The following is a 22,406-nucleotide window of genomic DNA, read 5'->3' on the forward strand; positions in this document are numbered from 1 at the left end:
AGCGCCTACTTTGTCCAAAAAAAATGTTTTTCCAATGGTAAGTAGAATATTGTAGACTGTTAGTTCTAACGGTTTTTTGTTATAGTAAATTTCCTTCCTCCCCCAAGGGAGGAACAACCTTCCTTAGAAGGACGAAGGAAAGGGAACAACACCTTCCTGAGGGAAATGAAGTTGCTTCCTAAGAGAAGGAAGATTGTTGGGTAGTAGTTGGGTTGTTAGGGGTGGTGGATGGAAAGGCTGTTACGGTGGTAAACGGAAGGAAGGTTGTTAGGATGGTGGTAGGTGGCTCGAAGGAAGGCTTTTAGGGGTGGTAGATGGTTAGAATTAGTGGTAGGTTGAAGTAAGGTTCTTAGGTGGAAGGAAGGTTTGTTAGATGGTTTGTTAGGGGTGGTAGGTTGAAGTAAGGTTGTTAGGTGGTAGGGTGGTAGGTGGGTTGTTAGGTGGTAGGTGGGTTGTTAGGTGGTAGATGGGTCGAAGGAAGGTTGTGTTAGGGGTGGAAAGGAGGTAGTCTAAGGAAGGAAGGGAGGATCTATGGAGGAAGGTCTAAGGAGGATTTATGGAAGGAAAGGGTCTAAGGAGGAAAGGGGGGTCTAAGCAGGGAAGGAATGGAAGGGGAGAAACACTTCCCTTCCCTCTTTGAGGGGACAATTTCTACAGGAAGCAATTGTTCTCTCCTTTAATAGGAATAAATTCCTCAGGGGCGGTTTCTATTGGAAATAATTATTTCCATAAAGAAGGGATTAAATTCCTCCACGGGTAAGAATAATTTATGGGCGGAGAGTGTACTATGTAAGATACAGGACCTATAATGTGCACTTGTGCACATATACAAAATACCAATACCGTACAAGTTCCCTACATTCCCCTTCCTATTTAAAAATATAGAACAAAATATGGAACAAAATGTGGAACACTCCGATTGGTATGATGACAATTATGCGCGTGCAAATTTTCGCCGTACGATGTTATTTTAGCAACTTTATTGTAAGTGAATTCAGTTATTCACAAATCTTCCCTTTAAGAAATTTTTCCTGTGAGAACAATTTCTCCTTCCTATGCCCCAATTTATTAATAATTCATACGTGCTATAATTATTTCTTTTGAGACCATTCCTTCTTAAATTATGCATAAAGGAAGAAGTTGCATAGAATGAGGAGAGAATAGGAAATGACGCTAAAAATAACTTATGTCGAAGGAATGAGTTGCATACAACATATATAGGTAAACATTAGGAAAAGGTAAAATGAAATGTTCCATGTTTTTCCTTTCTTTTTTTTGATTGGCATTTTATTTCATATTCATTCGGAAAAAAAAAAAAAAAAGAATGCAAAATTTAGGGATATATATACACGGGAGGAAAGAGTATTTCTAACGGTACGTTAATTCAGTTGAGCAAAAAAAATTCTTCCTCATTGCACTTGCATTTTCATTATTGCAGGTGAAATTCTCCTACAGAGAGTATGTTCCGCACTTCTGTATGCACCCTTTGTTTTTTCATCGCAATTTATTTATTCGGACTGTGTTGATAAGAACTTTCTTTTCCTTAGAAAAACTGCATAATTAATAAATTCCATGGTAAGTGAAATATTTCTTTTTTCCTCGTGACAAAAATTTGTTCTTAAGAATTTTTTTTTTTTTCTTCAGTGAACAACTTTACACTAATTTTGTGAGAGGGCAAAATGCATTATAAAGGAACACTGCCTCCCACGGCGGAAAAAAAAAGCATTGTGTTAAGCGCCTAAGTGTAAAATTGTAAAAAATGAAAAAAAGAACAATGTGACGAAAGGAATATATATGTAAAATTTGTACAATGAAGTTTTGTAGAAATGGATAAGAAAAGGAAAAGAAAAAAAAATAAAAAGAATTTAACACTTCTGGGAAAGAATAAATCATAAAATGATAATATGCATGTAGAAGTAAGAAGGGAAGGAAGAAAATGTACGTTGTACACACATGTAGATACTTAGTGAAATACTATTTTCCATTTAGCAACTAACGATTCCATTCATCGAATAAATAGTGGTGGTGAGATAAAAAATGGTAAAAATGGCTCCGCCGAAAGACGATGATAAAGTATTTGGCGAATTAAAGGAACAATGGTTGAAGGAAAAGTATAACGGGAATAGGGGTGTAGGGGAGGTAATATAATACAATCTATGTGTAGCATATGAATGTGTTACTGCCTTGAATTATGTTATTTTATTTCAATAAAAAATGCATAATGTATAGGGGAAACATATATGAATATATTATTCTAATTCTTAGACACAATTAATGAGTGAAATAACGAAGTGGACTACTGAAATGTTAAGGGATATGAATAATGATGAGTACAAATATATTGCTGAAGGCGGATGTACAGTTATTACAATAGGAGAGAAACCGTTAACAAAGGACGAACAGGAAGTATGCACATTCATTGTGAAGAATCTGTTGAACATAAAGATGAGGAGTAAGGCTCAATGCGAAAAGAAGACTCCTCACGAGGTAATGAAGGAATATGTGCAATGTTCAGTAATGAATGCGTGGTCTTATTTGTACCTAGAAGATCATTGTGATAGAAGAGATGTTGTATGGAATGCATTTGGTGCAATGAAGGAATTGAGCAAGGTATGGAACCCATATGGGAAATGTAAAGAGTGTGATTATGCAAATTTAGAGCGTATGATGATAAAAGGACAAGTAAGTATGTTAAGTTATATTCTTCAAGCTATAAAGAAAGAGAAAGGGGAAGTTATGGCATTAATGAATAAAAACACAAAACCAAAGACTGATTGTCCATCACAACAGAACAGTGCTGCATCAGAATTAGTAGCAACTCTTATGAAAAATAGTGTTACAATGACAACAGGTCCATCAGCAACAACAACAGGGCATGAACAACAAACAAAACAAAGCAGTGCAGAACCTGCAACACATAGTGCAACTAGCACAAATTCTGGACGTGGTGGGGAGGGAGACCTTGTACTAACTATTGGACAACAACCCGGAATGAGCATATCATATGCTCCAAGTAAAGGGTATGATTACAATTACGATTACCATTACTTATATATATATATAAGAGTACACACAAACAATGTATACATACTTTAAAAAGTAGTTGTACGAAAAAAATGGAAAAAAAAAAGTATTATCTCTCTTTTTCCATCGTCCTATAGACAAGGTACAGGTAGTGATCCTGCTTTAATTCTGCATTTCGGTACAGAGGGACAACAACCCCCTCCACAACCCCAATCACCACTACCTGGTACAGGTAGTGGTTGCAGCAAGGAATTGCAGGAACGCTTAAATACAGTCACAAATAATTGGCATAAAGATAGAAGACGCACAAAGTCGGATGCGGACTGGGTAAGGAACGATATTACCTACTGTAGCTGAGAACGGAACCATGGGTAGTGCACGTTGTGAGCACTGCTCGCATCAGTAACACGTACAATTGTATGTTATGAATATAATTCAATTGCACATATATATGTTCCCCCTCTTTTCTTTTGTACGTAGAATGTATTTTGGGATACCGACATCAAGAATCAAATGGTAAATCTTTCTGCAGGCATACTCCGGGAGAAAGATAAGGTTGACAGTGAATGTAATAACATTAAAGGGATGGATAATGCAAATAAAGAGGCATGTAAGCTTATTACAGCAGGATTAAAACATATTTATAAAATTCCAAAGGGGAAAGACGGGACACAACAGAAGAAGGAGGACGACCAAATATTCCATCGCACAATGTCTTGTGTCCTATTAAATGCATATACCGAAAAATTGAAAGAACACGCTGGACAAAAACAGAATTGTAATATAGATGTTGGCATAAATCATGCTTTTAGTAAAAGTGGACAAATTAGAAGTAACACAGATGGATGCAAGGATGATAATAATTGTCACGTATGCCAGAAGGAGAGCTACGAACAGTGCGAAATAAACCATGAAAGGATAAAAGACAGGGTGAATAAATTGCTCAAGTGGAAGGAAAGCGAAATACAAAAAACACTAACTAGCATATGTCCAACACCTCCACCTGTTCCACCCGCCAATCCCAAATCCCAATTAACAAGTACGATTGATTGTAAGGATGAAACTGATTGCTTAAATAAAAAGGTCGAAAAAGTATTCCAAAAACGATGGGTAAGTAACAGTACTTCTTTATGCCCTTCTTCTTTATGTATTCATTCTTCCTCTTTTGGTTTTCTTATATAAAATATTTCATGGGAAACGAAACATGCATTCCACTGCATGTAGAAAGTGGTGACTGTTAGGGGTGTTAGAAGGAAGGAGGATTCTTAGGGGTGGTAGAATGAACGTTGTTACCGGAGGAACGAACATTGTTAGGGGTGGTAGGTGGAAGGAAGGTTGTTAGGTGGGTTGTTAGGTGGGTTGTTAGGTGGTGGGTGCAAAGATGGTTGTTAGGGTCATGGAAGGAAGTGTTGTTAGGTGGGTTCTTAGAGGTGTTATAATGAAGGGTTAGGGGTGGAAGGAAGGTAAGTACCTCCTAAGGGAAGGAAGGTTGTGTTAGGGGTGGTGGTGAGACATATGTATATATATAAAAATGTTTATGTAAACATGTCCTTCCTTCTTATTTTTAGAATGCAAATAACGACCAAGTGTATGGCCTATTTCAAGAATTCAACAGGGAACTAAATGACGACGATGAGAAGGATGGTTTAACATCCGTTTGCGACGAAGTCGTGGGAGATGAAAGCATGGTCAAACATAAACTTCACAGGTGCTTCTGTAAAATTCTTATAAGGAATTTAGGTAAAGTAACAAATAACGACAGCACGTATAGGTACGACAACAGAACGTGGAAAATTCGCGACATGGAAGGGAATGTGCCATGTCATCTTTTAAACTTATGGTTATTATTATACGGAATAAAATATGGCATGCAAGAAAAGGATGTTTTGTATGCATTCAAAGCAATAACTAATTTGAAAGAACTATATGAGGAGCAATATGAGAATTGTGTATATACAGGGAATTTTGAAGTTAAGCAAGAGGACGGAGGTGCTGATTTTAGGGACATTTATAAATGGTTTATGAATCATGACATTATAAACAAAATGGGGGCAATAAGGTACGGGACTGCATGCGTAAGAAAAGATGGGCAGGGCAGTGGACACAGTAAAAGTGTAGGGAAGGATATAAAAGAAGTGAGTGACGACTTGAGAAACAAAGCAGAGACCGTTGCTAAAGAAATACAGAAAGGACTTCCCATAGTTAAAGAAGTTGAAAAGGAAGAAAAACCTCCTAGTTCTGGTGGGAATCCAGGGAGACCCCCCATCCCCAAATCAGGTTGTTCTGTACACTTGGGGAACAATGTCCTGGACGAAGAGGAAGGTATAGTGTTGCGCACTTTCCCATGCTGTATGCACAAATGGGAATATGCATGTTCAACAGAACATTCATTATAGACAGAGCACAGGAATTTAGACATATAGCATGAATATGTATGTGCACACATTTTTTTTTGTATTATATGATTAATTTGTAGAAAATTGGGGTGAAGTGTTTTCAAGTTTCTCCAATAACCCAACTAATAGTAATGAGGAAGGGTATAAGTATAATGAATATGCAGCCCTTTCCTCCTGGTGCGAAGATGTGGATGAAGATAGTACGGTGGATCTGACGAAACATAAAGAGTTCTGCAAAGTGTTGTTGAAAAATTTATTAATAGTAAATAAGAATAAGTTCGCGTGTGAGGAAAAAATGGAAGAGAATAGAATAAAAGGGAAATGGTGCGTCAGCAAATGTGATTTATTAAATATATGGTTAATGTATATAAGTGATTATTGTGTACCCGAAGATATTATAAAAGAAGTATTCTCGAGAATGCATAGTATAAGTGGATACATGGATGGTACGGAGAACTATGCAGATTGTGTATACAAATCTTTCAGTAACCTAAGAAGGGGGGATGAAGACATATTACATAATATTATGAAATGGATGCAATGTAAAGGCAAGAAAGGGGGAATGGCAGAAGTACACACAAAAAATTGGTGCAAGCATGATAAAAGCAAATGGACCAATGCACCACAATATTGGGGCAAGAAGGATGGACTAAGTGTAAAAGTATCTCAAGAATTAAACACATGGTTGGCAAAGGTGAATGAAGCTAAGAAAACGTACAGGACAGATTTGGATAAAATAAAGGACTTAGCAACTAAAGACAGTCCACCCCCATCACATCAACCAGATGGTGCAGGCAGTACTAGTAGTAAAAATTTATGCCAACGTCTAGAGGAAGCAGCAGAGACGTGGAAAACAATCGGAGGGCACAAAGACCTGGTAAGGAAAATCTTAATCTATCATATTTCATAAAACTGTACGCTATGTAAACTTCCACTAACATTCTAAGGAGCAACGCATGAAGTGTATACACGGACGTCCAATGCTTATATATGTTTCCTCCCTTTTTTATTTGAGCAGAATAAAATTTGGGACGACATCAAGCCCAGAGTCACAGAACTTTCCAATGCAATATCAACACCGAACAAGGATGCGGACGATTTATGCAGTAACATTCAAGGGACAAATGGTGCACCTACAGAAAAAGAGAAAGAAGCATGTCAATTCATTACCAGAGGATTAAAGCACTTATATGGCATTGAGAAAGAAGAAGAAAATAAGGACATGAACGCTCAGAAGAACTGGGAAATTAAGACTACTGTAACTTGCGCACTGTTGAATTTATATGCAAAAGAAATAAAAGGCAAATGCAATGTCACGGATAGTATTATAGAACAATCCTTCACTCTGGGTGAAAGTAACCTTAAAATTTGGTGTAAGGTTGGGGATGGTAATAGTTGTAAGGAATGCAAAAGAGATAACTGCACAAATTACAAAGTAAACGGAAAGGATCTATGGCAAGAAGTGAATAATAGGCTCCAGGAGAATAGTGACATAATGCAAGCTATAAGTACTATATGTACAGATAATAAAAAACCGGCTGGTACACGAAGGTCAGAAGATACCTCCGGTCCAGTGAAGCAGACGGAGAAGAAACCTAATCAGGAGAGTATAGGTAAAGATACAGCATCCTCCAAGGGCACTCCTGGAAGTAAGGACTGTAATTCTCTACAGGGAACTGAAGATGGAGCAGCTGCTCTTGAATGCCTCGATGCTCAGGGAGAACAGGGAACTCATGTAGATAATGTGAGGAACGACGATACCCCTTCTCAAGGTATTTGGGTATCACCAGGTGGTAAAGCAGGTAAAGTTGATGTAGCGGAAGGTGTTTCACCTACCACTTTCACAATTCCTACAGATTCCGGTCCCATAGCTCAGGATAATTCACAGAAGCCTGGTTCTTCCGGTCCAGGATCGGCTTCTATAGGAAGCCAAGACACTGGTAGCCCTAGACCACCAGGTTCCAATGAGGTTAGTTCTGCTTCCAGTTCAGATAGTTCCTCTTCCAGCAGTAGTTCAAGTTCTTCAGGTTTAGGTGACCAAAGTGGAGGTGGTACGAGTGCAGGTAAAAATACAGGGACCAGAAGTGTCACCCAGCAGGATGATGTTGACCAATCTAATGGAGGACTACAGCAGCCACAAGTCAGTGGTGGCACTCAGGGCCCCCAATCACCTCCTGTACAGGGAGGACAGAGTCCAGGACAGTCCGTTGTAACAACAGAATCAACAACATCAACTCAACTAACACCAACATCACCACCATCATTATCTGGAAGTTATACAACAAAAAGAAGTGGTAATCCAAGGGGGAGTGGCGGACTCCCCCCTCCTGCTCCAGTCCCACTTATTAACAGGATTGACCACCCCTTCCTTCCTTACCTTCCTACCATTCCTGTCCTAATAGGTACATCCGTCATAAGTTATCTCCTTTGGAAGGTAAGAAAAAGGAAAAAATTAATATTAAAAGAAATAAAAAAAAAAGAAAAAAAGAAAAAAAGAAATAAAAAAAAAAGAAAACAAAAAGTTTTAGGGTTCCGGGTTCCGCGTTCCGCGTTTTAAGGCGTAAGGAGAAGAAGTGTGACCTAGTGTTTAGCTGTTTTAGGGTGTAAGAACAACCAAGTAGCCTGTTGTTTATGTGTTTCAGGGTATAAGAACAACAATTTGGCATGGTACTTAGCTGTTTTGGGGTGTAAGAACAACAATGTGGCCTGGTGTTTTAGCTGTTTAGGAAGGGGTATACATCTTGAGATGTGCATACAGAGAAAAGGAGAAAAAAGGAAAAAAAAAAAAAAAAGAGGGAGGAAAATGAACATACATTTTAGCCCCCATTTTTTCACCTTAAATGAACATTGCACTCTTCCTTTATACTGGTTGTTCTGGTCATAAGAACAACACTCACCGCTCTTAAAAATATAATTTCCCCCCCTTTTTTTTTTTATTTCTTTTTAGTACTTTTTCGTCGGTAAAAAAAGAAAACGTTATAGAAGGGCTCATCAAGTATCTGCTCTTCCCCCCTCAGAAGAACAACCCCTTGCTCATGTGGACGACGGTGGTCCACATGAATATATTTTAGTAAAGGAATGTAAGCAACCCACATCAGCACAAAAGAAAGGAAGGAAGAAGCGTGCTGGTCGTCGCCGTGTTGGTCGCCGCATGATTATTGATATTCATTTAGAAGTCTTAAACGAATGTCAAAAAGGGGACCTGCATTTGACAAAAGATGACTTTTTTGAAATTTTGGTTGAGCAATTTATGGGATCAAAATTTATGAAAGAGGAAGATGTTCCTAAGGAACAGGTTCCATGTTTAGATTCCGGGTTTAGGAAGGAAGATATTCCTAGAGGAGAAGTTCTTAAGGAAAATGTTCCTAAGGAAGATGTTCTATGTTTAGTTTCCGGGTTTAGGGAGGAAGATTTTGTTCCTAAGTAAAAGGTTTCTACTGAAGATGTTCTTGTGGAAAAGGTTTAAAGTTCAGATTCCGGGTTTAGGGTGTAGTAAATATTTTATTTCTATATAAAACGATAGAACTTTATTTAGGTATGATTAATTTTTTCATCATGGAGCAGAACCCTGTGAGACATGCAAATATTAGGAAGTGATAATGTAGAAAATATTCATATAAAAAATACTTATGTAGTGCGTATAGACGCAGAACATATTAAGTTCATTTGTTCAATGAACACATATATCTCTCTGGAATTTTTTTTTCCATTAGGGTTGCTCTAACATATTGGGAATGGGACGAATTTAAGGAATAAAAGGAGTTCATTTTTTTTTTTTTGTTTCACCTTTTCACATGGTTCATGCTTATGCGATTCTCCTCTGCATGTATATATGTAAGGAACCGTAAGAAAATTTTTTTTTTTTGCTATATGGGGGTGTTTCTTCCTTTTTTTTTTTTTCGTTTTGTACTGAAGGGTTCAAGTTAATGCTTAATAGATATAAGGCAAAAGAACTCGTTAATACATTCCTATTTGTTGGTAAAATTTCCTTTCTCTAGCAAGATCCAAAATATGTTCATTAAATTTTTTTTTTGTTATAGTTTTTTAACCTTAATAATTTTTTTATCTTAATAATTTTTTTATCTTAATAATTTTTTTTTTCCCTAATTCCAATTATGGACATTACAAAAGGTGCTCCTCCGAGTTGCGAGAATTTGCGCGGGTTCGCGGAGGTTCGCCTGCCCCTTGCCTATTCTATGCCCTTTAATTTTACCTCTTTGGCTTTTATTATTCTTTCCCTTTTTTTTTTCCTTCTTTTTTTTACTTTCCTGTCGCTATACACCGCACGCTTCTTTAAAAAAAAAAAAATGCGCTAATAATTTTGTCACAAAAAAAATTGTCAAAAAAAAAAAAGAAATTGTCCTAAAAGTTGTCAAAAAAAAATGCCCTAATATAAATTTGTTACAGAAAATTGCGAAAGGACATTGTCAAATTGTCCTAATATAAATTTGTCACAGAAAAATTATCCAAAAAAAGAAAAAGAAAATTTCCTAATATAAATTTTGTCACACAGAAAAAACTGCCAAAAAAAAAAAAAAAAAATGGCCAGGAAAAAAATTAACAAATGTGCGTGCATAATCTTAAACTGAGAGAAAAAAAATATATTACACATGAACGTGCAAGAGCATGCATATATATATGCTAAATGTACATGCAAGCCGCGCTTGCATTCTTATATAACTGTATCATATAAAGTAGAACGGATTTAAAGTATTGCACTGTGAGGAATCGCGTAAATTGTATGTGCCCTTATATTATGCTGCCCCCTTTGAATATTATTCGGACCCTGCAACTCCATTTTAACTAAATTTGTGCGCAACTTCCCTTAATAATTTTATATTTGGACTTTTGCAACTATAGAATTTCATTATCCACTTTTTTGGTGCGCAACAAAGTGGACACTGAGCTTTCCTCAAAGGGGGGAGGTCACACTTTGGTTGATTAAGGCAGGGAACGCTATTCATCGTGTGTGCCCCTCTTTGTTGAAGGGATACATTTTTCGTTTGTTCCCCCTCCGGAAAAAGAGGGGGGGTTGGCTTTGACACGGACCGGGTTTGTTTTGCGTGTCTGGTTTGAGGGGGCGCTTCCCCCCCCACAGAATAACTAAGGAGGAAAGGAATGGTCTAAGGAAGCAAGGAAACGAGGGTCTAAGGAGGGAAAGAGTAGGAGGGTCTAAGGACGAAAGGAAAGGAACGGATCTATGGAGGAGGAAGGAAGGAAGGTTGTGTTTGGGGTGGTAGGTGGTTGGTGGTAGTTGGGTTGTTAGTTGGGTGGTAGGTGGAAGGAAGGTTGTTAAAGGGGTGGTAGGTGGGTTGTTAGGAGTGGTAGGTGGGTTGTTAGGAGTGGTAGGTGGGTTGTTAGGAGTGGTAGGTGGGTTGTTAGGAGTGGTAGGTGGGTTGTTAGGAGTGGTAGGTGGGTTGTTAGGAGTGGTAGGTGGGTTGTTAGGAGTGGTAGGTGGGTTGTTAGGAGTGGTAGGTGGGTTGTTAGGAGTGGTAGGTGGGTTGTTAGGAGTGGTAGGTGGGTTGTTAGGAGTGGTAGGTGGGTTGTTAGGAGTGGTAGGTGGGTTGTTAGGAGTGGTAGGTGGGTTGTTAGGAGTGGTAGGTGGGTTGTTAGGAGTGGTAGGTGGGTTGTTAGGAGTGGTAGGTGGGTTGTTAGGAGTGGTAGGTGGGTTGTTAGGAGTGGTAGGTGGGTTGTTAGGAGTGATAGGTGGAAGGAAGGTTGTGTTATGGGTGGTAGGTGGAAGGTTGTGTTATGAGTGGTAGATGGAAGGTTGTTAGTGTGGTGTTAGGTGGTGGTAGGGTGGAAGGAAGGTTGTTAGGTTGGTGGAAGGAAGGTGGTGTTAGGTGGAAGGAAAAGTAGAATTGGGGAAAGGGGAAGGGAAGGCTTGCCTTCCCCTTTCCCCTACGCCTTCCTTATCCTATCAGGGAGCATATGGGAAATGAAAGCATATGTTCATATATATGTATATATACATATATATATGCACATTTACGTCCCACACATAACCCCTTCCCAGACGTGCACACTAAAATAAATTACCGATAAGTTAACCTTACTTAACTCCTTCTATACGAATTTCGAGCAGTATACAGAGAGTCAGGGTGACAGGGGTACCGAAGGTGGGGATGGTGAAAAATTGAAGAATCAATTACAGACTGCCTGTTCGAACTGTACGAAAATTACTGGTGACGCTAAGGGAATCGCCAACTCCTACATATACGCATGTATGCAGAATGATCCGAATAACTACAAAAATAATGAACCCTGCCGCCGCTTTTACAACTGGTTCGGATATGCATACTGGTCTCACTTAAATGGTACAAAGTTGTCAGACCTTTTGGATAAAATTTACGACACGCTGGGAAGTTCTTTCGGTGGAAAGAAGTGTGATTTTAAATATGAAGATAACATTGACCAAACTATTTTTGATCATATAAAAATCATATTCGATTATTACTACGGTTATAAGGAATTACCGAGTTTACTAAGTACGAGTGGTATCACCTGTCTGAAGGAATGGTCGGATTATTGGACAGCCCTTTCCAAAGCATGTGAGTCTATGGAGGAGAAATGCAAAAAGGGCGCGGCTGATCATGACCAACAATATTGTAAAGACTATAGGGAAAAATATAAAATCCACTGTGATATGGCTGAGCTCCAGCAAAAGATGGATGTACTAATAACAAATATACAGCGCGAAGCGGAGGCAGCTCAAGCAGCAACTTTAGCAAAAGACGAAGCCGTAAGTCAAGCGGTCCATGCAGCTAAAACAACGTCCTCCATCTCTTCCATCCTTGATACCTTAGCAACCATTGGTACCCCTTTCTTATTATACAAAGTAAGCATCCAAATTTTTCAAAATTTAAAAAATAAAAAAATTGAATCATTAAACAACCTTCCTTCCACCCGTAACAACCCACCTACCACCCTACCACCTAACAACCTTCCTAAATGGGATGGAAAGGAGATAACCTTCCTTAGTAGGAAGGGGTTGTAAGCGGGAGGAGGTTGGTTCCCTCCTTTCTTCCTTTCTATAATGCATTCTTCCTTTTAACAAGATCAATGAAACAAAATGTTTATTATATTATATATAATTGAAGAATGAACAAAAATGTTAATTAATTATATAGGAAAACGGACAAATGTAGAATACAATTCATACAAACCTCTTATATATTAGAAATAAATAAATAGTACTTCCCCATTATCTTTTTTAAAAAACAAAAGAAAGAGACAACTTCGCTATATAATACAAAACAACATAAAAGAGGGAGCAAGAACTGCCATATACATGCATCATATATAGAAATATGTTCAACGTTCCTCATTTATGAATTATTGCTCTGAATTATAACATAAAAGCAGCAATGTTATACACACACACTAATATAAAGGTTCGTTACGTTACTCCTCTTTCTGTTTTGCTTTTTCTGTGCTGAGTGCCTGCGCTTCGGTAGCCTTACACCCTAATATTTTGTTAGCTAAATTCCTCCCTTCCTTCGAAAACCAAAATTTCAATAGTACCGAGAAGAGTATTATCCCGATGGTCATGTTAACGAGAACTTCGATTATATAAGTTGAGCCCACTGTGTCTATGGACGTAAACGTAGTAAGAACCTGAGCTATAGGACTTGGAATCCACATATAAAGAATAAGCGCAATCAGCAGGAGCGCCATCCACTCATGCGTCTTCATTTCACCAGAAAATAATCTACATATAAACCTATCGTACCAGTTTTTTTTATTTCCTTTTTTTGAACATGGTGCTTTATTTGGTGGTGTATTTGAATTTGGCTGTTTGTTGTTGTTCTTCTGACCACCACCTGAAGGTGATGGTGCAACTCCTTTATGCTGTCCTTTTGGATCAGGTTTCTCCTTTAATTGTGTTTTTACACCTCCACCAAAGGGATTATTTTTTTTCTCCTTTTCAGTTCCTATACTGGCACCATTTTTTGATGTGCCTAAAGCACAAACCTAAAAAAAAAGGTACAAAGGTGATAGGGTAAAAAAAAATTTTTTTTTTTTTTCCTTCCTTTTTTTCTATTTTTAAAGAAAAAACATAGAAGGTTATTCATAATAAATGTGTGTGCACATTTTAAAAAAATTAATAGTTGTTTTTCTTATCATACATAGTTAGTATGTTGCGTCCAAAGGAATAGGGTAGAAGTAAGTATGAGTAGCTTCACAGAGGTTAAAGGTGCCATCATTTTTGCTGTTTTTTTGCTTCCTTCTTTTTTGTTTGTTTTTTCTGTTCTTTCTTTCATGTGTTTGTATAGATTATATGCTTATTCCTGCTTCTTCAGTATGAATAAGGAATGTGTTAATTCAGTTGTGTGTTGTTCGTGCGCGGGATTTATTGTTTCATTGTAGGGGTGTGAAGGTGAACTTTTTTATTTTTTTAAATTTTAAAATTTAGAATTTAAAATTAAGTGGAATGTGAACAATAATAATATATACATATATAAAAATATATATTAATTTAAAATAATGAAAAAAAATTGATCATCACTACATATTACATGGTTCAAAATTTAATTAGAGTGATCATTCCTCCTAAAGAACTGATGCGCCCTTTTTATTTATATTGCACTTTCCTAACGGTGTACAGTAGGAGCAAAATGTTCATATTTTGTGAATTCACAATTATAAATGCAGTTGTATATGTGCATGTTTGCATATTTGTGGTCAAAAAAAAAATTTTTTTTTTTAAGTTCAGATATAAAGGGTGAAAAAAGAACAGTATTTTAGGAAGGAAATATGTTAGATTTTTTTTTTTTTGGGCGCATACTCAAAAGGGTGGGGGGGCGGAAGGGAAGGATGATACTTTTTTTTTTTTTCCAACACACCCTTCTTTGTTGTTGTTGTTGTTGTATTTCGTTGTTCCCTTTATATAAGTTCAGATACAACAATGAATATAAATCATTGAAAAAATAGAATGAAGGAGCAATGTGTTGCATTTTATTCATGTGCTAGGAAGGAAATGGAATGTTGTCAGGGTGTGGAATTCTCTTTTGTTCTTTCTTTTTTTCTCTTTTTTTTTCCTTTCCTACTTCTTTTCTTCTAAAGAAATACAGAGGAAGGGAGCTTATCTAATATATGGAACGGAATATTCTGAAGGATCCGTTGCTGTTAATTCAGATTCTGAATCTATTGTTGAGTCAAATGGAGAACTATCTTCAATTTCCATATTTAACTTGCGTATTAATGATCTTTTTTTTCTTCTATTACTGCTTCCCAAAAAATTATGTAATCCGGAAAATATAGAAGTATACTGAGAAAAAAGATGAAAGAGAAAGGAGTTAAAATATGTGCTGAATGAATATATGTACATTACTGCTCGTTTTATACATTCCATTTTTTTTTTACATTTATTTTTAAACATTTATTCTATGCACTCTTTTTTAAATAAACAGCAAATATTAATAAGTGTTATTATGCATATTTTCTGTGTTAAGTGTACTTACCTTATATAGATAGAAAGCAAGTGCTGGTAATCCTATTGCTGCTGCACCACCAACAGCGGAAGGAATGATGGGGATGTCAGCTTCCACCCCTGATGCTGTTAACTGTTGAGCTTGATGTTGCTCAAGTTGTTGTTGTTGCTGCTGCTGTTGCTGTTGCTGTTGCTGTTGCTGAAGCTGGACATATGATGTTTCTCCTACTCCTTGATTAGGTGTTCCTTCTGCTTTCTTTCCTTGGTTAGGAGTTCCTTCTGCTTTCTTTCCTTGGTTAGGAGTTCCTTCTGCTTTTTTTTCTTGGTTAGGAGTTCCTTCTGCTTTTTTTCCTTGGTTAGGAGTTCCTTCTGCTTTTTTTCCTTGGTTAGGTGTTCCCTCTGCTTTCCTTCCTTGCATATCATCTAAAGAGTGAAGTAAAAATAGGTAAATTTGTTGTTTTTTTTAGTGTAATAAGCAAATGTTTATACCTAAAATTCTTTAGGTGTAACAACTTACCACTCTAGCCATCCTAACCATTGTCCTTTTTTTTTTTTTTTTTGTTTCTCTCCTCGTTTTCTGCTTTCTCTTGGGGGAGAGAAACAAAAAAAAAAAAAAAAAAAGGACAGTAGTTAGGATGGCTAGGGTGGTAGGTTGTTACACGTGTACCATATTTTAGAAATGTCTTAGTAGGCAGAATTTTGTGTGTGGAAGATTGTTCCCTTGGGAGGTTGTTATGTGGGGTGCTTTGTGTGGTGTTCTTAATGTGTGGATGGAACAACACAGCACATTTCCATCCCTGCCCTGTCATGCCCTGGTCCTTTATATATATATAGGGGAATTTCTTAAATGACTCCTCCCTCCCTATCTGGTAATTCTGGTAAGGTGCCTTTAATTTAGATGTACTTTCCTTAAATGAGCATATATAGTTCCTCACTCTATAACATACTTACCTCTTCCGTCCTCTTGGCCAGAATCTTCCATACGTGTGCGGAATTCAGGGCATGGCAATTCCTGTGGTGCCTTGTATTCTTCCTTCGTAGGTTTCTTTTCAAATGCGGTACAATATTTATCATTGCCAGTTTCTGGGCACTTTTTACTTAAGTCTGAATATGTTGTTTTGGCTGTTTGCATGGAACGCTGGTATTCTAAAGTGCTGCAATATTTAGTAAGATCAGCACTGTTCTTCATTTTATTATAGTCATAATAATAGTCGAACAACGCTTTAGCCTGTGGGAACCTGTCTTTGATAATATTAGGGTATAAATTATCGCTCTCACATGTAGGATAGAAGCTCTTCAGTTGTTTATAAATTTCTGGCATAACCATTGAAAAGGGGCCTCTTGTCTGAAATTTTACCCTTACTTTGTCACCTAACCAATAATAAAAGAAACTGTACCCCTCCTCATTGGACAAACTAGCATGCAACCTTCCGTTACATGCTAAACAGTAATTTTTTATAATTATAGGGATCAAATCCCAATCTCGCCCATTGTATGATTGTAATGAATTTCTCATTGTTCCTTCTGCAGCACCCAGGGTCCACTGTTTTTCCTGGAATGTACAACTTGTTCCTCTTCCCTTTTTGTCCAACGCATCGTATATTTCCTGTGAGGGTAATTTAACTGGACTGGCCTGCTAAAAGTGTAATTGACAAAGAGAATGGAACATGTGTAGAAATGGATTTTTCTATATATATTCCTAATGTATAATTTACTGCACTATGCACAAATTACTATATATACATCATATGTATAAGTGTTCATGTTGTAAGAAGGAAGGAAGGTTGTGTTAGGGGCGGTAGGTGGAAGGAAGGGAAGCAACAGGTCCCTTCAGTGTTTGTTCCTTACCCCTGGACTCATTGTGTGTATATATTCTTGAATATAGTAAATTTTTATGGAAGTTGCTTCCTACTTATTTATAAGTAATGTATGTGTAAGATTTTTACCCATCCCCCATGGGGTCCCTCAGTGGGAGGTATATATATATATCAAAATTTTGTACTCTTCTTTTTTCTTCAATAATGTGCATTCCTTTCACTTTCAAATTATGATGATACACACACTACATACGTACGTGTTAAATCATTAGGGACATTTAATTAAGGTAAGAATAAGAACAAAAATATATATGCTGGAATAAAAAAATAAGGAAGAATAAGAAGCAAATTTATTTTGACGCACTGCATACCATTCATGCATTATATTATTGGATTGTGTGTATGTGTTCATTTGGAGCATTCAATTATTATGTACACTTCTCTCTTATTATGTATATAAGCACACTTTTTTTCTATTTGACGAAAATTTAACCCATGTACTACATACTTTTATGTTTTATTGTTATGTTTAAAGGGGAGAGTTAATTGAAAAATTGTTAATATGCATATTGCATAATTCAAACAAGAAAAAAGGATCACACTCTTCCCTATACCCTTTCTTCCTTTTCGGAATATGTGCACATTAGTCTATATGCTCAGTGGAGAAATATATATACTCACAACACAAGTATCGAGAAAAGGAGTATAATACAATGATATATATGCTCATATTTTGTTCATAAGTGAAATTTTTGTGTGCGTGTGCACATTCCTTATTTATTTTTTCCTTCTCCTTTTTCCTTCTTTTTTCTTATATTATTATTAATTGTGTGAGATGCTTTCATTTTTATATTACTTTTTATTACTGGGATTTGTTCATTACTTTTTAAGATATTATTCTTCACCTTAAAAAAGGGAAGAATTTAGAATTATGTTCTTTGGATTAGAAAAAAAATTTAACACATAAAATTTCTATGGGAGCTTTCTTATATAGTGCACATAACTATTTTATATTAAGCACTCAACTTTTTTTTTTCACCGTACTTAAGTCCTTATAATTATTTCCTATTGCATATACACTTATAAGGGGGAAATGCATGAAGTGAATTTTTAACTTATTCAGTTCTGCTGCCATTTGGTATGAACAGAAATATGTACATGTGTCCCTATAAAATAGTACCATCCTTTTTTTACTTCATTCTTGCCTGTTCTATATTTATTCGGTATTAATAACTCCCCCTTTCCCCCTTCCTTCGTAAGGAAGGTAATGTTCTTTCCTCAAGAAGGAATTGTTGCTCCATTCCCTTGGGGGGAAGGAAATGTTCCTTTCCTTCATGGAAGGTGATGTCCTTCCCTACCTAGGAAGTTCCTTTCCTTATGAAAGTATTCTTCCTTCCCTTTCCTTAGACCCCCTTCCTTCCTTAGATCACCTCCTTTACTTCCTTTCCTCCTCCTTAGACCTTCCTCTTCCGTCAACCACCTTTCTTATTCCTTCTTTTCTTCCTTCCTTAGACACTTCCCTTCCTTCTTTAGACCACCTTCCTTTCCTCCTTAGGTCTTTCCTTCCCTTTTACTTCCTTCCTTAGATCTTCTTTCCTTCTTATTCCTTCCTTCTTTCCTTCCTTCTTTCCTTCCTTAGACCTTCTTTCCTTCTTATTCCTTCCTTCCTCCTTAGACCCTCCTTCCGTTCCTTCCTTAGACCCTACTTCCCTTAACCCCCTTTTCCTTCCAACACCCGTAACAACCTTCCTTCCATCTACCACCCACCTAATAACCCTAACACAACCTTGCATTCTACCATCCCTAACAAGCTTCCTTCCACCTACCACCCCTAACACCACCTTCCTTTTAGCCCTCTCCTCCTTAGACCTTCTTTCTTTCCTTCCTACTTTCCCTAGGACCTTTTTTCCCTCTTCCTTCTTTCCACCCCTAACACCTCATTCTACCACCTCTAACAGCCTTCCTTCTTTCCACCCCTAACACCTCATTCTACCACCTCTAACAGCCTTCCTTCTTTCCACCCCTAACACCTCATTCTACCACCTCTAACAGCCTTCCTTCTTTCCACCCCTAACACCTCATTCTACCACCTCTAACAGCCTTACTTTTACCACCTCTAACACCTTTCCATTTAACCATAGCAAGCCCTTTATTCTAACACCCCTAACAACCTTACTTCCACCAACCACACCTAACAACCTTCCACCTACCACCCGCCTAACAATCTTCCTTCCACCAACCACCTAACAATCTACCACCTAACACCCCTTCCTTCCACCAACCACCCTAACAACTCACCTACCATCACCTTAACAACCTTCTTTCCACCCTAACACCCCTAACAACATTCCTTCCTAGGGGAAGAAGGGAACATTACCTTCCTAGAGGGGGGAAATTTACCTTCCTATGGGAAGACGTGACAGTACTTCCTAGGGTAAAGGAAGGAAAGAAAGGAATATTACCTTCCTTAGGAAGGGAAGGCTCTAAGGAGGAGGAAAGGAAGGAAAGGTACTTTCTTAAGGGAAGGAACAACATTCCTCTTTCTACTTCAGGAGGAAGGAAGGGAACAACTTCCCCTAAGGAAAGGGAAGGCAATGTTCCCCAAGGGACAAAGTTCCCTTGGGGGGACAATTCCTACATAGAACAGTTTTTTCTTGTAGAAGAGGTTTAAATTCCCCTAAGGGGGAGAAGGAATAATATATATGAAGGGAGGGAGAGTGTTTATTATATTATGGGGGGTATGCATGAGATCTACAATGTAGATGCTTATGCACATATAAAATACCATTACCCTACAAGTTCCATACTTCCCTTTTCTCATTTGGAAGTAGTACAGAACAAAATATAGAACAAATATAGAACAAAATATAGAACAAAATGTGGAACACTCCGATTGGGATGATGACGATTATGCGCGTACAAATTTCTTCCTTAAAAATTCCTTCTAATCATTTTTTTATATATGACGATATGGAAGCAATACCCCGATAACACGCGTTTTATTCACGAATAGAATAGGAATTTTTAACGACGGGCAAAATATTTGCACTGTGGCGCAAAATATTCATTTCGGGTGAATATAATGTATTAGTACGAGTATTCCCTCTTAACAACTTGTATTAATAGAAACAAATTTAGCAAAATATTTTGGCAAAATATTTTAAGGAAAATTATTCCGGAACGATGTTTCTCCCATATATAGTATCATTCATTTCTACGCAATTATTAATTCAAATATATTTAAATAAAAAAAAAAGAAAGAACGACCCAGGGTATAATAGAATAGGGGAGAATAAGATCAAATGCGGGAATAAAGGAAGGCGTGGAATATGGAAGGTGCAATGTGCACTATTTCCTACTCCTACGTACATCTGTATAAATGGGTGAGTAGAAGAAGGGGAAGGAAAAAACATAGAGGAAGGGAAAAATGTGAAGGAAAATTCTAATTTTTTTTTCCTTTTTTCCTAAGGAGAGAAACTGTTCAATGAAAATTTCCATATGAATTGTTCCGTATGAAGTAATACTCCTTTTTTTTTCTACGTAATAATTATTTTTCTGACGGATGCTGGTGTTAATTTTTTCTGTGAACAATTCCTTAAGGGGGAAGAAACTTTTTTCTCCTTCGTGAACAACTCACACTAATTCAAAGCAAATTTATATGAGAAGGGCAACTTGCTACGAGGAAAAAGTTGTATTAATGGAAGTGCAAAAGTTATATAAGAAACAGAATAAAAAAAAGAGAGAATAGAATAATGTAACGAAAAGGAATAGAATAATGTGCTTGTATGACGCGAAAGAAAAGCAAATAATGTGCTGTATGACGACAGAAAGGAATACATATACATATATAAAATATATGCCCAACAATGTTGCTTTTAAAGAATGAATAAAAGAAAAAAGGAAAGGGAAAAAGAAGCGAACGTGAAAGAGAGCGAAAGAGAAGTGAAAAAAAAAATGAATGAAAAAAAAAATTCCGCACATACTTCTTCTGGAAAGATAGAACCAATCAATCATAGAAGAATAATGTAGGGGGAAAAAATGTACGTTGCACATAATATTTAATAAAATAATATATTGAATTATTAAATAACACAAATATTGAATAATGCATGTGTCGTAATGGAAGAAAAATGGAGTGACTTGAAGAAAAGGTGGTTCCGGGAAAAAGGATTGGAAGAGGGGAAAATGAGGGGTAAGGTATGTGCTCAGTGGTTCATTACTTTAGCAGTGTGAGTGTGTATAATGCTTCTGCAAGTATATTATAATATGTAATAGTACAATGGCCAAGTGGGAAAAGGTGGACATATATGTATGAACTAATTTAATTTACAGATGAAACTTCTGATAAAGATTAAAGAATGGATTCAAAGGTTGAATAAAATTAGTGAGGATGATGATGGAATTGCAGAAGACTGGTGTACACAGAAATATGAGGGTAGAGAACTCACGGAGGAAGCAGACAAAAACTGGTGTGTCTTTATTTTGAAGAACTTAAGGAAAATGCATATGATAGTTTCACAGGAGGAGAAAGAAGAAATAAATAAAAAATTAAGGGCACATGTGTATTGTACTATTATGAAGGTATGGTTCTTTTCATTCAAACAAAAATACTGTGAAGCGGACAGAGTTATGCAGCACGCTTTTGAAGGCATGAATACACTGTGTCAAGGATTTTCCGGCGGTGAAGGATGTTATAAATGTGAATATGGACAAATAGAAAATATAGATGTAGGTGGTATAGATGCCTTAAAATACATATGGGGAATTTTCATGAAGAATGAGCATGCCGTCGGGAGAATGTATAGCAAACTTCCCGCAAATTCGTGTGAGAAGGTGAAAAATGATGGAACAGCTGACGTACAAGGGTTACCAGATTTCATTCGCCCTCCACCCCCTCCAACAAGTAGGCAGATCTTACGGATAGTACAAGCACAAGAACAAGCACAAGTTCGGGAACACAGGCAAAAGATTGCAGATAGCAAAAACGAGGTGGATAAAATAATAGAGAGATGGGGAGTAAGTTCATTATTATTTCTATACATGTGAAATAATTGAATCCTAAGTACCTCCGATACTGCTTTTACTTCTATAAGAAGGCCAGAATGAATGTGTGCATAAATCGGGAGTCAATAAATATATATACGTGTAAATCATTTATCCGCAGATGGGTGCCCCAAGTGAACTTAAAGAAATGTTTAAGAAGTACTCGGAAAATTTGGATGAGGGGGATAAGGAGAGTGAATGGTTATATGAGACCTTTTGTGACACAGTTGACATTGAATATGGGAACTATGGACAGTGTATGGACAAGGATTTCTGCAAAGTACTAATTAGAAATTGGAATACGGCATCTACGAGAAGCGTAGATACAGTAAGTGGGAAAATGAATTGGAGAGAGGTGCAACCAGACACGAAGTGTGCTATACTGAATTTGTGGTTATATTATTATGACCAGTATGTGTGCCCAGTGGTATTTGAGAATTTCTATGTTAGCACAGTCATGGAAGGTATGTCAGAATTCATGAAGACGAATGCAGACTATAGGAAATGTGATTATAGGAGTGCGAGGAGTGCACTGGGTGCAAAGAACAAGGAGGAAGTAAAAACAATATTCAAATGGTTACAAAAAGAAGGAATGGACAATATAGTAGAAAAAGTTAGGAATGGGAAGAAGTGTGAAAGAGAACAGGGCGAATGTAAAATGGAGTATAAGGATGGGAAAATGAGGGTCGGTAA

At 37.1% G+C, this 22,406-nt stretch overlaps 2 protein-coding genes across 2 annotated transcripts; both read left to right on the forward strand.

Annotated features, from left to right (window-relative positions):
* Nucleotides 1–3,116: 3,116 nt before the first annotated feature.
* On the forward strand, nt 3,117–7,718 carry PCOAH_00011540 (SICA antigen; the record flags this gene model as incomplete). Its single annotated transcript, XM_020057963.1, has 9 exons — nt 3,117–3,130; nt 3,162–3,202; nt 3,257–3,351; nt 3,505–4,134; nt 4,593–5,346; nt 5,501–6,297; nt 6,439–7,192; nt 7,277–7,567; nt 7,603–7,718. 9 exons carry the CDS (start codon nt 3,117–3,119, stop codon nt 7,716–7,718), a joined length of 3,492 nt encoding a protein of 1,163 aa, XP_019913444.1.
* Nucleotides 7,719–8,119: 401 nt separating this feature from the next.
* PCOAH_00011550 (SICA antigen) lies at nt 8,120–8,847 on the forward strand (the record flags this gene model as incomplete). The annotated part of the gene is made up of 2 exons (XM_020057964.1): nt 8,120–8,140; nt 8,368–8,847. 2 exons carry the CDS (start codon nt 8,120–8,122, stop codon nt 8,845–8,847), a joined length of 501 nt encoding a protein of 166 aa, XP_019913410.1.
* Nucleotides 8,848–22,406: the final 13,559 nt, after the last annotated feature.

This window comes from Plasmodium coatneyi, chromosome 5, assembly GCF_001680005.1.
Source record: "Plasmodium coatneyi strain Hackeri chromosome 5, complete sequence".
NCBI lineage: Eukaryota > Apicomplexa > Aconoidasida > Haemosporida > Plasmodiidae > Plasmodium > Plasmodium coatneyi.